The sequence below is a fragment of the Peromyscus eremicus genome, chromosome 1 (genome assembly GCF_949786415.1).
Source record: "Peromyscus eremicus chromosome 1, PerEre_H2_v1, whole genome shotgun sequence".
Taxonomy (NCBI): Eukaryota; Metazoa; Chordata; class Mammalia; order Rodentia; family Cricetidae; genus Peromyscus; species Peromyscus eremicus.
Window position 1 is genome coordinate 167,130,782 of NC_081416.1, and position 19,470 is coordinate 167,150,251.

Genomic DNA, 19,470 nt, shown 5'->3' on the forward strand with positions numbered 1-19,470 from the left:
GTCTCACCACATAGTATAGGCTGACTTGGACTTCAAAAGTCTTCTCTCTTGCCTTAGCTTTCCAAGTGCTGGGATCACAGATGTGCACTACCATGTCCAGCATGAAATCCATTTCCAAGTGAAGTTACAGCACAAAGGAGCCCTGAACACATGTTTAAGTGAAAGAAGCCAGACATAGAAGCCACAGATTACATGACTCCATTTATATCCAATGTCCACAGCTGATAGAAGCCACAGATTACATGACTCCATTTATATCCAATGTCCACAGCTGATAGAAGCTACAGATTACATGACTCCATTTATATCCAATGTCCATAGCTGGCAAATTCACTGGCCAAGGGGTTCAGGGAAGACTGAGCAGGAAGCAATTAGTAAATAAATCTAGAACTGATTTGAGAATGACAAAAATGTTGTTCTTACAATCTTTGTTTTGTTTTGTTTGTTTGTTTGTTTGTTTGTTTGTGTGAAACAAGCTTTCTCTACATAGCTCTGGGTGTCTTAGAACTCACTCTGTAGACCAGGCTGGGCTCAAACGCACAGAGCTCCACCTGCCTCTGACTGCTAAGTACTGGGATTAAAGGTGTGCACCACCATGCCCAGCTTGTTCTACAATCTTTTGAATGTACTAAGTTACTATGGTAAATTTTATGTTATTTCATTCAAATAAAAAAAAAAATGAGCTGCAGAGATGGCACAGAGGTGAAGAGCACTGACTGCTCTTCCAGAGGTCCTGAGTTCAACTCCCAGCACCCACATGGTGGCTCACAGCCATCTGTAGTGGGATCTGGTGCCCTCTTCTGGCACACACGCAGACAGGACACTCATACCCAAAAAAAAAAATTGTAGGGCCTCATGGCACAGTATTGCCCTTTCACCTACAGGAGAGCTAGGGAGAAAGATAAACGCAAGGTCTGTTAGGAACAGAGTGAGTTCCAGGCCAGCCTGGGCAACTTAAGGAGACCCTGTGTCAAAATAAAAAGTAAAAAAAAAGCTGTGACTCTAACTCAGCAGCTGAGCACTTGCCTAGAGAATGCCAGAGAGGCCTAGGATGTGGCTCATGGTGGCATGAATATTTAGCATACACAAAGCCCTGGGTTCCATCCCCAGTACTGCCCCCCAGAAAGACTCATTTGAAAAGAAGCAACCCTAGGTCAACTCCATCCCCAGGTCCATCTGGCCCCCACCTTGTCAGGCTGAGAGGCGTTGGGTGGCTGCTGGAAGGTGAGCAGGTGCAGGCCAGGCAGGAAGCTCTGGGTGACACAGGCCTCCAGGGAAGTGACGAAGACAGGCGTCGGCCCCCACCAGCCCACGGTGCCTGAGATCTGCTCCCCTCGGCAGCGGGCCTGCTCTGAGAGGACAGGAGTGTGGGAAGCTGGAGGGTCAGTGGGAAGTCTGAACCCCTCCCCCACTGCTGCTTGATACTCACCAGGCCGAGGAAGGCAGCTCTCATTGTGCACACACCAACCTAGGGCACCAGGTCCGCGGGGAGGAGCTGCGGGGCTACTGAAGGCCAGGCATGCTTGGCAGTCACTTAGGAGGCGGCCTAGGCCCAGGCAGCTGGCCGCTGGACACTGCAAGGAAAATCAGAGTCAATGTATACTGTCCTTTGGAACTCAGGGGATCTGGGAAGAGCTGTGGATACGTGGTCTGGGCTGGAGCGTCAGCAAAGTAGCCAACGGGAAACTGGAGCAGGACTGGCCTATAGCAGTGGTTCTCAAACTGTGAGTCGCAAACCCTTTGGGGGTCAAATGACCCTTTTACAGGGGTCACCTAAGACCATCATGCATATCAGATATTTATATTACAATTCAGAACTACATTTATAAAGACTACAGTTATAGAGCAGCAACAAAAATAATTTTATGGCTGTGGGTCAGCACAACATGAGGAACTAATTCAAGGGTCGCAGCATTAGGAAGGTTGAGAACTACTGGTCTATAGGAAATCAAGAGCAAGGGTTCAGGTATCCAGGGACAGGTTCCTAAACTAAAAGGGCTCAGGTGTTAGGAGAGGTCAAGGCTCTGGATGGGCAGGAAGCAGGAAATGAGGATCTTAGAAGGCTGACCACTGAGGCAGGGGAATTTAAAGGCAGGCCTCCGTGACAGTGGACAGAGGGCTCGGGGTAGTCACTCACGGCTCCTGAGGAGGTCCCCGGAGGGGGTGCTGCTTGGCAAGCCCCCTGACACCAGCTACATTCTGGGTCTCGGGAGCAGACGCTGTGGTCTGTGTACATGGAGCAGTAGTCCAAGTGGTACTGCAGAGACACAGGAGGGGACCACTCTCCGTCCTGGAGCTGTCTGCCAACTCTCACTCCTTGTCATTGTCCCAGTTACCCCACTGCTCAGCACCTTGAGGACCCCACTCCATTCTGCCCTCAGCCCTGGAAAACACCCCGTTCTTCCCACTTCTCTCCCAGGGCCTTTCTCTCCACCTCACCCCTCATTTGTAGAGACCATGTTCCCTCCTCCCAAGGCCACCCTCTCCCTGTCACCCCAGTGCTCACATCCAGGGCAGGTGCCTGAAACACGAAGGGGGGAACCTTGTAGGCCATCAAGTCCCCACGAGGCCGGCCACTATATCCCCCTGCCACCAACAGGACACTGCCACCAAGTACAGCTGCCACATGTGAGTAACGACCACTAGGAGGTGCTGCTCGGCCTGGAATACAGTCATAAGATCAGACCTTTCCTGGCTTCTGCCTTCCTGGTTCCCGCCCCTCCCTCAGCCTAACCAGCTTATTGCTGCCTTAGGCCCTACCTAGCAAGGAAACTCTCCTGGCCTGCCAGGCTCTGCCCTGGCTTATCTTCTCCCCTCTCTCGGAGGCCCAATGTCCCTGCTCAAATCATCTCGAACAAAGTGAGATCTTTGCAACAGATGCAGATTCAAATCATACATCAACTATGAGCTGTTGTATGGCTTCAGGCGGGAGACTCAACCTTGACAGGTCTTGGTTTCTTTCCCCATAAACAGAATGAACGCCCATCCTTGTGGAGCCAGGAAAACACAATGGGGAACCCTAGAAGGCTGCCTAGGTCTCACCTGCTCATGTCCATCCAGCAGCACTAGGCTCCTCTCTGGTGACTTCTGATGTCCTGAGGAAAACCACCCTTTCCCATCCCCAGCCCGAGAGACCTGTGCAGAGCCGTCCTGCCTCTGGTAGATGTGGGCCTTAGTTCAGATCTGCCAGTCAGAGCTCGAGATGGGGAACCTGATTCCTATAACTCCTGGGAAAGGGGAGTCTCCTCCTTCTGGGCATCTTAGTTTTATTTTGCTTTGCTTCCTGATTGTTTTTGTTTTTCCGTTTGTTTGTTTGTTTGAGACAGGGTGCAGTCCAGGCTGTCCTGGAACTTGCTCTATAGACCAGGCTGGCCTCAAACTCAGAGATCCACCTCCCAAATGCTGCAATTAAATCTCTCAAGTGCTAGTATTAAAGATGTGTGCCACCACGCCCAGCTTTTTTTGGAGGGGGGGAGGGCGGGGGGCGGGGTCTGAAACAGGGTCTCCTGGAATTTGCTATGTAGACCAGGTTGGCCTTGAACTCAGAGAGATCTGCCTGCCTCTGCCTCCTGAGTGCTTGGATTAAAGGCATTAAAGGTGTGTGCCACTACAGTGGGCTTTTTTTTTTTTTTTTTAAGATTTATTTATTTTTATGTGCATTAGTGTTTTGCCGGAATGCATGTCTGTGTGAGGATGTCAGATCCCCTGGAACTTGAGTTACAGACAGTTGTGAGCTGACATGTGGGTGTTGCTAGTGCTCTTCACCCCTGAGCCATCTCTCTAGCCCCACCCCTTTTTTGAGACAGGCTCTCCATCTGTAGTTGAATGATGGGCTTGCAGACCCCTCTGAGAATGGGAAGTGCGTAGACACAATTCAACAGTTACAAAAGGCAAGCAAGAGGCCATTGAGATGGCTCATCTCGGAAAAGCGCCTGCCGCCACGTTTGGCAACCTGAGTTCAATCCCTGGGACCCACATGGTGGAGGGACAGAACTGATTCCTGCAGGTTGTGAACTTCCACACACTCACTCTGGCTTAGCCCATATACACAAACACACACAAAACAAACAAGCAAACAAAAAGACAAACAAGTGGGAAAGGAAGGGAGCCCAGCCGAGAACCAGAGAGAAATGGTCAAGGCGTCTATCACCAAGCACCAGCCTGATGCTTTCGCCCAAAATGAACCAAGAAATCCCCCTTTTCTGCTCATAAAAAGTGAACTATGGTGGTCCATGTCTTTAATCCCAGCACTCAGGAGGCAGAGCCTCCTGATCCACACAGAGGTGGATCTCTGTGAGTTTGAGGCCAGCCTGGTCTACAGAGCGAGATCCAGGACAGGCACCAAAACTACATGGAGCAACCTTGTTTCAAAAAAACGAAAGAAAGAAAGGAGGGAGGGAGGGAGGGAGGGAGGGAGGGAGGGAGGGAGGGAGAAAGAGAAAGAAAGAAAGAAAGAAAGAAAGAAAGAAAGAAAGAAAGAAAGAAAGAAAGAAAGAAAGAAAGAAGGAAAGGAAGGAAGGAAGGAAGGAAGGAAGGAAGGAAGGAAGGAAGGAAGGAAGGAAGGAAGAAGAAAAGACAAAGAACAGCCCTGGAGGAAGACAATGTGCTGAACCCTTCATTGTGCTATTCATGAGTCGCACATCAGTTCAGTTCACTTTCACAGGAGCCCGGTCACACAGCCAGATCAGAAGCCCATTTTGTGGATGAGGAGAATAAGGTGCAGACATCAAGGCGTGGTTTTATGGAGATGCCTGTTTGAAGTCAGCCATCTTGTCTCTACCTCTTGCTCATTATGACCATGAAGTCACTGCTTCTTAAGAAGCAACTTAGGGCAGCTGCAAACTGGCAAACTCCCAACGAGACCCTAGGTTCTGGAGCTGGAAAGACGCTTGCCTCACAAGCTTTAGGACTGGAGTTCCAGGCATGACAGAACACCTGTATGCCAGCACTGTGGACACAGAGCCAAGAGGAGGCCTAGGGCTCACTGGCCAACCAGACTATCCTGGCTGGTGAGCTCCAGGCCAAGGAGAGACCCTGACTCAAAGAAGGTGGACAGTATTCCTGAGGACGATACCTGAGCTTGTCCTCAGGCCTTCACGTGTGCACTATGCATACACACACATACACACACATTTAAAAATAAGAAACAAAACCAAAGTTCAGTGCCCTACATCTGCTTCCTGGTTACCCACCCTGTCCTAGTCCATGCTTCCCTCCAGAGGCCATTCTAACAAGATGCCTTGCCCACCAAGGTAATGACTGAGGCAGCTCCCGCTAAAATTGAGAGATCTTCAAAAGCCCTCAGGAAAACAAAGGAGGCACTCACCTTCAGGGGTTCCTGGTGGGGCAAGCTCAGCCCCTGACACCCACTGGTGGCAGCCAAGGTGGTAGAAGAAGATGCCATCTTCGTAGCACTTTTCCTCCTGGTAATGGGTGTGCACATTGCCCCCTGGGAGAGGAGGAAAAGGCACAGCTTGCAAGCCTTGTGGGGGGGAGGACCACCCAGGCTGAGTCTTAACACGGGGTGGGCTCAGGCAAGCCTTGGGAGAGGAAGCAACATCCAGGCTGAGTCTCGGCTCAGGGTGGGCTCAGGCCCCTAGCAGGCAGACTTGATCAGGGAAATCGCCTCACCGTAGACCACCATGTAGTTTCCAAGAACACTGGCTGTGTGGAAGGCTCTCTCCCGTGGACCCTGGAGACCATCCCGGCCCTTCAGCGTGGTCCATACACGACGATCCACGTGGAAGAGCTCAGTGGAATTCACTCGCACAGAAAACCTACAGGGAAGAAACAGGCCAGGGCTCAGGGCAAGAAGGGCTTCCTTCCCTGCTCTGGCCACGACCAGTCTATATCCCGTCCTGACTAGACATTCGCTATGGGCAGGATCCAGGTCTGAGCAGGGTCTGATACCTTGCATAATCTGGCAAGAGCCGGACAACAAGTGAATGAGTGGAAGTGTGGGGAGCGACTGGTCAGAGCCTGAGTAAAGGATCAGAGAGTATCTATGAGGGTGAAGGAATAAGAAAGTGAACAAATGAAGGATGAAAGGAGGAAGTAACGACACGAGTACAGGAGTTGGTCAGTGAGCAAAACCTCTAAGGGTTAAGGTCACTAGAGTGTTGGGACAGGAGTGTAGGACAGGAAACTCACCGGGCAGTGGAAGGTCGGTGTCCACCATGGACCAGCAGGGTACGGGAGGAGGCATGGAACACCATAGAGTGGCCGGTGGCAGCAGGGGGCCGCCCACCTGCCGGGATCACCTGCTCCCAGTAGCCCCTGCTGGTGTGGTCCAGGCGGAAACGGAAGAGGCCAGAAGAGAAGAGGTCATGTTGAGTGCGACCACCGGACACATACAGCCAGATGTCATCCACCAGAGCAGCTGCATGGCCTGCCAGGCCTGGCGGCCCAGAGGAGCTGGAAGTAGGTGGAGCCAGAAGCTCCCAGTGGCCTCCACCCAGGGGGCTGAAGGCCCACACATCATTGGTGAGCAAGCCATTGGCCAGTTCGCCACCCATCAGCACCAGGAAGCCAGCCCAGGCCACGGCCACATGGGAGTGACGGGCGGCCTGTGGGAAAGAGACAAGGAGACACAGATGGTGACACATGGAGAGGGCCAGAGCAGAGAGATGCAAAGACAGACAGACATGCAGAGAGGGACTGGGAGACAACTGAGGCAATGACAAAGGCAAGAGGATCAGGAGTTCAAGGCTAGCCTGGGCCACATAGTGAATTTGAGACCAGACTAGGCTACATGAGACCCTACTTCAAGCAGACAAACAAAAAAGCCAAACAAAAAGAAGAAAACGGGGGGGGGGGGGGGGAGGAGAAGGGGGAGGGGGAGAAGAGGGAGGAGGGGGAGAAGGGGGAGGGGGAGAAGGGGGAAGGGGAGGGGGAGGAGGAGAAGATAAAGAACAAGCAAACAGGAAGCCAGGCCTGGCGGCATACACTTCTAATCTCCACACTTAGGAGGCTGAGGCAGGAAGACTGCCGTGAATTCAAGGCTAGCCTGGGCTACAGACTGGGACCCACATCAGCCTAAGCCCTTAACACAAAATAAAAGAAAGAAGGAAGGAGCCAGGAGATAGTGGCGCACACCTTTAATCCCAGCACTGGGGAGACAGAAGCAGGCGGATCTCTGTGAGTTCGAGGCCAGCCTGGTCTACAGAGTGAGATCCAGAACAGCCAGGACTACACAGAGAAACCCTTTCTCAAAAAAAAAAAAAAAAAAAGAAAAAGAAAAAGAAAGAAAGAAAGAGAAGGAAGGAAGGAAGGAAGGTGCACACACATGAGACATGAGAATAAAAACAGACATGGTGACAGAAAAACCCAGTGAGAGAGCGAGGAGGCAGGAAGACAGAAACAGAAGTGAGCAAGACTGAGCAACAGCCTCAGAGGAATTGAGACCAAGATGGAACAGGATACCAAGAAATCAGACAGAGGAAAAAGGCAGATTGATAGAGACACACATACTGGGTATGCTAATGCATGTCTACAATCCCAGCATGAGAAGGAGCAGAAAAATTGGGGGTTCAAGGCTACCCTGGGCTGTCTGAGACCCTGTCTCAAAAAAATGGATGGAGGAGCCGGGCGGTGGTGGCGCACGCCTTTAATCCCAGCACTCGGGAGGCAGAGCCAGGTGGATCTCTGTGAGTTCGAGGCCAGCCTGGGCTACCAAGTGAGTTCCAGGAGAGGCGCAAAGCTACACAGAGAAACCCTGTCTCGAAAAACCAAAAAAAAAAAAAAAAAAAAAAATGGATGGAGGGAAGGAAGGGAAGCAGGCAGGCTGAGGAAAAGAGAAAGAGAGGGAAGGAAAGAGAAGAGGGAACAAATGCGGAGAGGGAAGGGGGGCAAGAGCGTATGGAAAGAAGGGGGAAGGGCAAGAAGAGGAATCTGAGTAAGCAAAAACAGAAACAGGGAGAAGCAGGCCACTAGACACACTCTCGGGGACGGAGGTAGCAGGGTGACAGGGTCATGAGTGGGCATGCCCCCCCGCAGTCAGGGCAGAGGAGGGTCCGTACCGGAGCAGGACTCAGGTCCCAGGAGTCCCAGGTGTTTGTGGAGAAGTTGTACAGGACAAGGTCACCCAGGGCCTTGTTAAGGTCCTGGCCTGCAAATGAGATGAGTGCTTTCAGACCCCAGGCACAGGATGACAGGCCTCCAGACCCTTCGAACTCACCCTCTCCCCATCTGCTTACCTCCAAAGACAGCCAGCAGCCCGGGTGGGGACAGGAAGGCACCAGCTGCCCCAACTCGGGCAGAGAAGGCAGAGTCCCCGGCACTCACATTGTGCCACCAGCCAGCCCCCTGGTTCTCCCACAAGTGCAGGTCACAGGCTTGTCCAAGAAATCCAGGCTCACAGCGGCATGGTCCCAGGGTCTGGGAGGAAGGAAGGAGACAAAAAGGCAGAGAGAACGAGATATGGGCCAGGGGACATCCAGAAAGAAACAGATCCAAGACAGACAGGGTAGAAAAAGAGAGACAGACAGACAGAAAGGACAAGCAAGGGGACATAGAAAAAGGAGCAGGAGACACAAGGTACAACCCGAAGGAGGACAGAGGTCGGGCAGAGCAGACAGGCCCACAGAAAAGGCAAGGACAGACAGAAAAGGACATGTTAGTGAGGTCTGGGCTGGATGAGGGTAAGGAGGGTTCTAAACACAACACAGATCCCAAGTTGGGGGTGCAGAGCTGACATGTAAGGTTAGGGGTGAAAGGGCACAAGTCCTGGCCGGGAGCCAGGTGTGGTGACATACACCAGTAACCCCAGAACTCAGGAGGCTGAGGGAGGAGGATCTCAAGTTTGAAGCCAGCCTGGTTACCAAATGAGACTCTGTCTCAAAAACAATCAAACAAAAATCATGGCAGGGACCCAAGGCCAAACAGAGGTCAGGGAGCATTAACCCCCAGGTGAAGGTTGGCTAGAGATGAGGACAGAGCCAGAAGTGCGCTCCCAAAGAGAGAGGAGCAGGTGGAGGTGGGGTAGGGTTGAAGTCACATGTCGGGGAAAGACCTGGAAGGAGAGGGGACTGGCTCCCACAGCAGCGGGGAGGGGAGTGTCATGATGGGACAAGGCCCTGTGTTAGCCAGGTGTGGCAGGTACGGTCACAGGTCAGGATCCCAGGGAGGCTCAGTGGGGGACAGCTCACCGAGGCACAGGTGCCATGGCTGCCACAGTAGGCTGAGCACTCCTGCAGGCCACAGTCTGGACCTCCCCAGCCTGGCTCACAGAGGCACACTCCTGGGGACTTGCACTGTCCATGGTTCTGGCAGCCCCCAGGACACAAGGAGAAGCGGAAGGAGGCGTTGAAACCCAGCAGGTTGTAGTTGGCATCGCTGAAGAGGTGGAGCAGCATCTACAAGACAAGAGGGCCGGGTGTAATGGGTGGGCTGCATCCAGATGGTGGACCACCCCTCAGGAACCCATTGCCTTTCTTGGTCTCCTTTTGGTGTGTTTGAAAAAGGATCTCATGTAGCCCAGGCTGGCTTCACACCCACTATATAGACGAAAATGACCTCAGATTTCTGATCTTTCTGCCTCCACTTCCCCAGTACTGGCATTACAAGTGTGTACCCACATTCATTTTATGGGGTGCTGGGGATCACACCCAGGGTTTTGTGAATGCTAGGCAAACACTCTACCCACTGAACTACATCCTCAGCCCCCACCCCCTTTGTCTCTTTTCTATGTGTATGTGGAGGGTTTTGTTTGGCTGTTGTAGCTGCTTGGCCAGGGTTTCACTATGAGGCCCAGGCTGGTCTCAAACTCTCAGCAATCCTTCTGCCTCCACCTCTTAAGCACAGGGATTATAGGTATGCACCACCAAACCCAGCATCGTCTTTTTCCACTTTCCATTGCGTCTTCTCTGATCTCTTCTGACTGGCTGTTTCTGTCCCTTCTGATCTTTTCCATTTCTTCCTAGGTGTGTGCTCCTCTCCCTCACATTCCCAAGAGATCCTGTGACCATGGTCCCATATCCCCGTCACTACTAACCTTGCCTGAGGAAGCCTCAATGGGTGGGGGTCTCGTGCTCCCACTCAGACTAGCAAGCAGCGGGCTTTGGGGCGAATCACCGTCATACACAAACAGGTAGTCATAAGTGCACTCCGTGTCCAGGAAAAGGAAGTCCAGCAGGATTCGGTGCTGAGGGCTCGGGGCTGGGAAACAAGCACAGGGGGCCAGGTTCCGACGTGACCTTTCTCTGCAAGGACCCATGCAGCCCACCCACTGACACCACCACACCTTGTTCTGGGCAATGTGAGGGCTCCAAGGAGCTCCTGTCTCACACAGCTGAGCAGGCAGAAGACAGGAGCTCAGAGGAACAATATCCTGAGCTCTGTTGGGGGCTGGATGGCCACCATCAATTAATTTGTAGAAACTCACAAAGCCCTTCTCAGCCACAGCACAGTACAGTGGTCTTGATACCAGGCCAGGCCCTAGGCAGGGTATGTCAAGAGAATCCTGTCTCCTCCCCATGAACAAAGAATTCATCTTAGAGCACCCCAGGGCCCCCATCTGCATGGACTCTGTCTCTGCTTACTTTGGTTCTATATGCACACAAGAAAACTATAGTGCCAGTCCTCAAATCTGGGCTCTGCTTCTGAACAGCTATTAGCTGTGTGACCTTGAGCAAACCACTTGTTTTCTCACCTGTAACATACAGATCTAATGATACTGTGGTGGAGCTAAGAATTTTTTTTTTTTTTTTTTTTTTTTTTTTGGCTTTTCGAGACAGGGTTTCTCTGTGTAGCTTTGCGCCTTTCCTGGAACTCACTTGGTAGCCCAGGCTGGCCTCGAACTCACAGAGATCCACCTGGCTCTGCCTCCTGAGTGCTGGGATTAAAGGCGTGCGCCACCACCACCCGGCTGATTTTTTTTTTTTTTTTTTTTTTTTTTTTTTTTTTTTTTTTTTTTTTTTTTTTTGAGACAGGGTTTTTCTCTGTGTAGCCCTGGCTGTCCTGGATCTCACTCTGTAGCCCAGGCTGACCATTAACTCAGAGATTCACCTGCTTCTGCCTCCTCAGTGCTGGGATTAAAGATGTGCACCACCCTGCCTGGCAAGATCTTTAGGCCAGGGTTTGGGATGTAGCTCAGTGGTAGAGCACTGTCCAGTGTCTGAGACCCCAGGTTCCATCCCCTGTACTAAAAAAAAGCAAACTTTTTTTTTCCTCCTAGAGACAGTGTTTCCTGTATCATAGGCTGGCTTCAAGCCTCAGTTTCCAGGTGCTGAGATTACAGATGTGTGCCACCACATTCCTCTCTCCCCCCCCCCCCCGCCTCTCTCTCTCTCTCTCTCTCTCTCTCTCTCTCTCTCTCTCTCTCTCTTTCTCTCTTTCTCTCTCTCACGCTTCCCAAACTTAAACGGGAATGCTGGTTTGAAATTGTACAGGTCTTGTTAAATCATATATATTTTTTAAAGCTGGGCAGTGATGGGACACGCCTTTAATCCCAGCATTCAGAACCAGAGGCAGGCGGATTTCTGAGTTCGAGGCCAGCCTGGTCTACAGAGCCAGTTCCAGGACAGCCAAGGCGACACAGAGAAACCCTTTCTTGGGGATATTTAAGTGAGCACTAAATCCCCTGCCCCTTGTACCCAGGAAGGGCCTCAGTGACTTGCCTGGCCAATAAAAAGCAGAAGTGATTGTCTAGGGCTCCTGAAACTAAGAGGCTTCCACAATCCACAATTCGCCTCGGCATCCTAGACAGCTAGCCCCCCTCTCTGAACACAGCTGCTATTCATGAAAAGCCAGAACAAGGAAAAGCCACTATGTGTTCCAGCTGACAGCCAACATGAAAGGGCAATTCTGAAAGGGACCTCTTCGGAAACCTGACAAAAGTGGGGATACAGGTGACCAAAGGTGAGCCAAGGGAGCAGCTCTGCCGTAGAACTGGCCTAGAATCCCCCAGGGAGGGGCTGGGGTGTGGCTCAGTGGTGGAGCCCCTGCCTAGAATCTCCCAGTGAGGGGCTGGGGGGTGGCTCAGTGGTAGAGCCCCTGCCTAGAATCCCCCAGTGAGGGGCTGGGGTGTGGCTCAGTGGTGGAGCCCCTGCCTAGAATCCCCCAGTGAGGGGCTGGGGTGTGGCTCAGTGGTAGAGCCCCTGCCTAGAATCTCCCAGTGAGGGGCTGGGGGGTGGCTCAGTGGTAGAGCCCCTGCCTAGAATCTCCCAGTGAGGGGCTGGGGGGTGGCTCAGTGGTAGAGCCCCTGCCTAGAATCTCCCAGTGAGGGGCTGGGGGTGGATTCAGTTGTAAAATGATTGTGCCTATCATGCACAAGGAGGTTCTGGGGCAGGAGACTGTTTCTAGCAGAAACAGCATGAGTACAGGCCAAGAAGCTGGAAAGCACACAGCTCCTTAGAAGAGATAGAGTTGGGGAGCTGGAGATGTGATTCAGTTGGTAGAGTGCTTGCCTAGTGTGCACAAAGCCCTGGGCTCCCAACCGCACAAACCCGGGCTTAGCTGCCCACACCTGCAGCCCCAGTACTTAGGAGGATCTCAAGTTTAAGGAATCTTTGCCTATATCCCAGCACTCTGGAGTCTGAGGTAAGAGAGTCATGGTTCCAGGACTACAGAACTGCATGACTAGACCATCGCAAAAACAACACAGAACCCTGGAAGGATGAGGGTGCTCTCTTTTCTCATGCCCTCTCTACCTCTCACCTACCTATCCTGCCTCGGTTTTATGGGTCTTCTGAGCCTTAGCTTCCTTCCTATGAAATGGGAATAGTTCTCCACACCCACCAAGGCTGGTGTGAACTCTCAACAAGATGACTATAATTTGCCAGCCTAGAGCCAGGATGCTCAGTAATGAGCCCTGCCCAGCCACTGTCATTGTTCTTCTCCCAGAGTCACTGATCCAGCCTCCTTCCACATGCAGCCTGAGGTCTCGCCCTAACATGGTCTCTAATGGTTCTTCCCAACTTGACACGTGGCCCTGGCCCTCCTCTGCTCAAAAGGCTTTCACGGTTGAGCCGAGGAGAAAAGCCAGCCCCTTGACCTGGTATTTGGAACTTGACCTCATCTCTCATACTGTCACTAGAGCAGTCAGGCATAGTGAATCATGTCTGGAATCCCAGCTCCATGGGGATCTGGGCCTCTGCACAAGCTGCTTTATGTTTGGAGGCCTCCTCCAGGAAGCCTGCCGTGATGGTTCAGGGCTAGGTTAGGAGCCTCTCTTTGTGAGTCACACACCCCAGGATAACTTTCAATCTTCTGTGTCAGCACTATCTGTGTCTAGGACTATCCCCCACTCCCACGAAGTCTAGGAGGACCACAGGACAGGACCTGGGCCCAGGCCTGATTTCTTCCCAAAGACTGCCTTGGCACAAGGGCTTGGCACTGAGCAAGGGTTGAGCAGTTGCTGGAAGAGAGAATGAAGAGACACAAAAAAGCGTGGTGACACAGGTAATTCTGTCACTGGTTAGGCAGAAGTGGATAGACTATGTTCAAGGCCATCCTGGGTAACACAACAAGAGCTTGCCTCAGAAGCAAATAAAAAACAAAACAAAAGCCAAATCATACAGACTAAGCAGGTTGTATCTATGTATTGAGCAATATACATTTATATACATATATGTATATAACAACAATTAATTTTTTAAAAGGGGCCATGAATTTGAACAAGAGCAAGAAGAGTGTATGGGAGTTTGGAAGGAGGAAAGGGAACAGGGAAACATAATGGTAATCTCAAAAACTAAAAGAAATTAAAAGAAAAAAGTCTGGACTAGAGAGATGGCTCATCAGCTTAGAAAACTTGTAGCTCAGAGCAACAAGTTCAATTCCCAGCCCCCACATGGGGGCTCACAATCATCAGCTTCAGAGATCTGACACCCTCTTCTGACCTTGGGCACCAGGCACATACATGTTATGCATATATACACACAGGTGAAATACTCAAACATACAAAATAAACCTAAAATAAATTAACAAACAAACAAAAAAAAAAAAAATACCACTACAAAGCCAGGTGTAGTGAGGCATCTCCATAATCCTAACATTTGGGAAACAGAATTAGGGTCATCAATGGCATGTTCAAGACCAGCCTGAGCTATGTGAGACCCTATCTCAAAAAACAAAAGACCAAGCCAGGCAGCAGTGGCGCACACCTTTAATCTCAGCACTCAGGAGGCAGAGGCAGGGGGATCTCAGTGAGTTCAAGGCCAGCCTGGTCTACAGATGAGTTCCAGGACAGCCAGGGCTACACAGAGAAAATCTATCTTGAAAAACCAAAACCAAAACCCAAAAAAAAAAAAAAAAAAAAAAAAAAAAATCAAAACCAAAGAAGAGGAGGACAAGGAGGAAAGAAAGACAGACAGACAGACAGACAGAGAAGCTGACCACTCTCTCTGGCTTTGATACCACATACAGATTCCTGACCAGAGTCCAGGGATATAACATACAGATTCCCACCAGGGTTTGGAAATTGCACAAGAACCATTCAGCAGAACCAAGAATCCAGATCTCCCAGAATCTCACCAGCCTTCACCAAACACCCTCCCTGTTCCATCTGGGACCCAAACCAAGTACCAGCTTATCAAGAGCCAGTTGGAGGATGGCTCACCTTCTGCCTCCCTCCCAAAGCTCAAGGTCTCAGGTTTCTACCAGACACTATTCCAGAAAGAAATCTGATCCCAAACCCCACCTCCTGCCCTGCCCCTGGTGGAAGCCCAATGCTCTTACTCCAGAGGATGCTGGGAAGTCTGAGACCAGACAAAATACAATCATGGTATAAGAAGTGGGTATGAGAGGGGTTTGGGGATTTAGCTTAGTGGCAGAGCGCTTGCCTAGCAAGTGCAAGGCTCTGGGTTTGGTCCTCCGCACTGAAAAAAGAAAAAAAAAAAAAATGGGTATGCTGGGCATGGTGCATACTCCTACAATCCCAGCACTAGGGAGGCTGGGGTAGGGGAATTCTCAGTTCACGTCCTCTTGGGCTACAAACAATAAGCAACCAATCCACTTAGGCTTCTAGGGTTATTTTGAAACGGGGTCTACTATATAGCCCAGGCTAGTCTCTAACTTGGGATGTCCCGGCCTCAGCCTCTCAAGTACTTGGATTGCACGCTTACACCAACATTCTTACCTAAGATGCTGGTTCTCGGAGGTGTCTGAAGCCTCCCACACCCCACATTCAACCAGTTAGCTCCCATCTCACTAGGGAAAATTCACAAACACCTCCCAGCAGGGTTCACACCTCAACCCCTTTAGCCTCTGCCCCACTTCAGAACTCCGTTGTCTCCACATACCAAACCTCTGGTCTGTCCTCCTCTACCCAGGCTCTACCCTAACAATAATGCCCGCTCTAAACCATTCAGTAGCTCTCTGGCATCCCACGGAAATGCCCACACTGCCAATGTAACATTCAGGAACCAGCTCTGGCTCCTTCTCAACTCCCAGTCTATTGTACAGACATACCTGACCAACCTAGACATAGATCCTAGGACATACTCACCTCCCTCATGTCTTCATAGAGGCTGGTCACTTTTATTCCCCAGTAAACTCCTGTACGTACTCAGTGGCCCTTCCTATGTACCTTCCAGCAGATTCCTGTCCTTCCCCTAGGCCCAGTCACTAAACTCCCATTTCTCACCATTACCTCAGTCCTGAACACTGTCTCCTTGGGTGCTGACAGACATGCCCATCCCTCCATGCCCAACTCCAGACCAGCCTGAGCTATACAATGAGAGCCTGTTAACAAAACCAAACCCTCAAAGCTGAGGAGATGTCTCAGGTGATAAAAGACCCAAGTTCAGATCCTCAGAATCTACATCAAGCTGGATGCAGAGGTACATGGCTGCAACACCAGCACACCTACAGTGAGATGGGGAGCAGAAGAGAGAATGCCCAGAAGCTCCTGTGCCAGGCAGGCAACAGTGAACAAGAAATCCTGCCTCAAACAAGATGGGGGCCAAGGACTGATACAAGAGGTTGCCCTCTAGCAGACGCGTCTCTTTCAGCTAGAAGCTTTTTCAGCTGGAGCCTCTCAGGTGAGGACTCAGAGGCTTTCCACAGAGGATTCATGGAGTTGGGAAGGTAAGACATGGCAGTGGCTTGTTCCTTTGTTTCTCTGATCTTTCAGCATTTACCCCAATATCTGGTTCCAGGTTTTTTATTTAAAGACCTCTTAAAATTCGAGCAACGTACATGTTATCCAGACCTGCACGCTCGTGCACATGTGGAGAAGAGGAAAGAGGAGGTGATGACAGGGTCTCAGGCTAGGGGTGTAGCTCAGTTAGCGGAGTGCTTGCTTAGCATGCATGAAAGCCTGGGTTCAAGCCCAAAGAACCACATAAAGCATGGTGGTGCACACCTAGATTCCCAGAGTTAGGGAGGTAGAGGCAGGAAGATGAGTTCAAGGCCAGCCTCAACTACATATCCATCCAGTTCAAACTACCTGGGATACTTAAGATTCTGTCTGCAGCCTAGAAAGATGATTTCAGAGGACCAGGGTTCAGTTCCCAGCACCCACACAGTAGTTCACAACCATCTGTAACTCCAGTCCCAGTGGATCTGATGTCCTCTTCTGGCCTCCTTTAGCACCAGGCACACACAAAGTGCACAGACATACATGCAGGCAAAAACACTCTTACACAAAAAATAAAAATAAATAAATTGTTTTTAAAAAAAGATTTTCAATCTGTAGCCCAGGCTGGCCTCAAACTCACAATCCCCCGCCCCCTGCCTCTGCCACTAGCCCTGGCTTCTTCTTGGACCTGTTTTTAGCATACTGGATTTTAGCACGCACACTTGTTCAAAAGCATCCCACGCTCCTGTTCCCTCCCATCCATGCCCTTGTATCAACCAGACCCCTGAGACAGATGTCTTCCCTGGGCCTCCCCACTCCCTGAAAGCCCATAAGAACAGGGCAGAGGCCTTTGTACAGGCTGTTCCTTCTTTCTAGAATGTTCTTCCTCTCACTTCCTAGCTGATAGACATAGATCCCTTAGGTCTCAGCTCTGACATCTCTTCCAGAATGCTTCTCTGCTCTCCTCACTCCCAGCTCATGGACTTCCTCTGGGCTCTCTCAGGGGAGCATTCTGGTATGTCAACTGTTAATATGTTGGTCTCCCTCACAGGATTGCTAGGAAGAAGGTCTCTGGTCTTCTGCCATGTCATGGTGGCATATATAATTTCTGATTATGACTGAAAAGATGGTTTTATTGAAGTATTCAAACACAACAATAACCCTAATGGCATTTACTGAACATTTACTATATGTGATGGCTATTCTTGGTTGTCAACTTGACTATATCTGGAACTAACTAAAACCCAAATGGCTGGACACACCTGTAAGGGAATTTTATTTTTTCTTAATTAAACCATTTGAAGTGTGAAGACCCACTTTTAATCCAGATCTTTTGAGGTGGGAAGATCCACCTTCAATCTGGGCCACCCATTCTGCTGGCAGCCTATAGAGAGGACACGGGAGAAGGAAGCTTGCTCTCTTTGCCTGCTTGCTATAGCTTTCACTACCAAATCCATTCCTTCCCTGGCATTAGAGCCCACAGGATTCTGGCATACACTAAAGACCAGCTGAGACATCAGCCTCATGAACTGTACAGTGACAGGATCCTTGGACCTTCTGTTGGTAGACAGCCATTGTTGGACTAGCTGGACCACAGCCTGTAAGTCATTCTAATAAACTCTATTTCTATACAGATTCACTCTGTAAGTTCTCTTTCTCTAGAGAACCCTGACTAACACACTATACCAGACATCGGGCGTGTTAAATATGTGACTCCTTTCATTTCATTTAAGAGGTAAGTACTAATGTTATGCCCACTTGGAGTAAAGGAAACTGAGCTTTCAAAATTAATCTGTCCAAAGTCACAAAACTAGTATGAAATAGAGCCTAGACCCTGAGGACTTAGAGTCCAAGTTTTTCAAGTGAGGAAAAATACCCCTCTCTAACACTCCTGGTTTGTAACTGTCAATCTGACTCTTCACACAATCCCTCCTGTCAGAGTTAGGGCCCAGGTTGGCTGCAACCCTGCGCGTTCAACATTTTACAGCAAGGGTCCTGGAAGGGAGCTGGGCTCTAGGAATGTGCTGAGTGAATGAACGCACAGATGAATGAACTAGCAAACGAGTGAGTGACCCACACGGCCCCACTCACCCTCGATAAGCCACTCGCAGTTGCCATTGACGCTGTAGTTGCCCGCACCATCCGTCACGAAGCCTGGAGCCTCCCGTAGCACCTGCCGCTGCCCCTTGCAGTCACCCGCCAGGACCCTGAGGGACAGCGGCCCTGGCACCGCCAAGGCCAGTGCCAGGGCCACGGCCAGAGCTCGGCCCAAGGCCATCGCCGCCTCCCGCCGGGGACGGGAGGGCGGTGAAGACCCGGAGAGGACCCTCTACGGGAGTGCAGCCCTGCAGATGCAACCTTTATAGGTGTAGCATGGCCTTGTAGACCAGGGATGTACCAGCGACGCAGTCCGGGCCAAGGAAAGGGCCGCTGTGGATGGGCTCTTGAAGCCGAGGTGCCGGCCCTATAGATCCACGGAAGGCCTTGGACACGGAGTCGCTGTGGATAGGGCCGACCCCTAGGGACCGCAGGGGTCCCTTAGAGTCACGAGCCCCCATAGGGGGGCCGACCCCATAAACGGTGTCCAACAATTGGACTCAGGCTGCTGCAAGGCCGAAACAGACCGTATAGACAGTGAGGCGACGTGCTCTATAGCCCAGCAGGGTCCTCCATAGGGGGCGCGGGGCAGAGACCCGCCTGGTCCGGAGACTCCCGGGGCGACCCCTCCAGGCGGGGGCGGGGCCTGCCTTCAGGGTCCCGGTCCGGATCCCTTGGGCTCACTCTTCTGCTTACCCACCAGAGCCTCCCTGCGGAGCCGGATGGGCTAGATCAGAGAGACTTGGGGACTCCCGGGCCAGAGAGGCCTGGGGGGGTGGGGTGAAGACCCGCTGAGAGGGCAAGGGGGCGGGAGCCGTGCAGCCTCTGCGAGGAGGCCAGGCTAGGAGGAGGCGAGAGGATGCAGAGCTGCGGGTAAGAGCGGCCCCCGGAGGACTATGGAGCGCCTAGCCCCCCCCCCCTTCTCCTAGGAAGACTTCCGGAAACTTTCCCTCCCATCTGTTCCCAGCCGCTTACGCAGCCGTGAACAGGAATCCAGCACAGAGAGAATTACGCATGCGTACTGCTAAGATTGTAACCCCAAATCGCCTCAAAAGAAAGCATTTGCCAGTCAGTGGCTGAGCAAAGCTTGTGCCACTGGAGGGCGCCTCCATCTCTGATAGGAAAAGTGAAGGCAACAAAATAAAGGAGCGGTAGAAAGCTGCGCTAGATGGTTATTTTTCTGTGCTCCAGATTCAGGATCAACATAATTATCAAGTTATGCAGGCTCGGGCCTCCAGACCCCAAATGCTGTTTCATAGATGGACACACTGAAACCCGTAGGGCTTAAAATGTTTCTAAGCACCATCAAGACAGAAAAGAAGGTGGAGAGATGACTCAGTGGTTTAGAATACTTGTTG

At 51.3% G+C, this 19,470-nt stretch overlaps 1 protein-coding gene across 2 annotated transcripts in view; it reads right to left on the bottom strand.

Moving 5' to 3' along the window:
• Megf8 (multiple EGF like domains 8) overlaps positions 1–19,000 on the bottom strand; it is a 57,594-nt gene extending 38,594 nt beyond the window's left edge. For both annotated transcript variants that reach the window (XM_059279933.1, XM_059279927.1), the window contains exons 1-12: positions 18,107–19,000; positions 9,992–10,155; positions 9,147–9,353; positions 8,196–8,376; positions 8,019–8,107; positions 6,151–6,566; positions 5,632–5,777; positions 5,327–5,449; positions 2,507–2,661; positions 2,138–2,257; positions 1,430–1,574; positions 1,188–1,351 (exon numbers count right to left, since the gene is read on the bottom strand). In XM_059279933.1, the coding sequence (XP_059135916.1) occupies positions 1,188–1,351; positions 1,430–1,574; positions 2,138–2,257; positions 2,507–2,661; positions 5,327–5,449; positions 5,632–5,777; positions 6,151–6,566; positions 8,019–8,107; positions 8,196–8,376; positions 9,147–9,353; positions 9,992–10,155; positions 18,107–18,293 (2,097 nt within the window). In that variant the 5' untranslated portion in view covers positions 18,294–19,000. The remainder of the gene's footprint in view (positions 1–1,187; positions 1,352–1,429; positions 1,575–2,137; positions 2,258–2,506; positions 2,662–5,326; positions 5,450–5,631; positions 5,778–6,150; positions 6,567–8,018; positions 8,108–8,195; positions 8,377–9,146; positions 9,354–9,991; positions 10,156–18,106) is intronic.
• Positions 19,001–19,470: the final 470 nt, after the last annotated feature.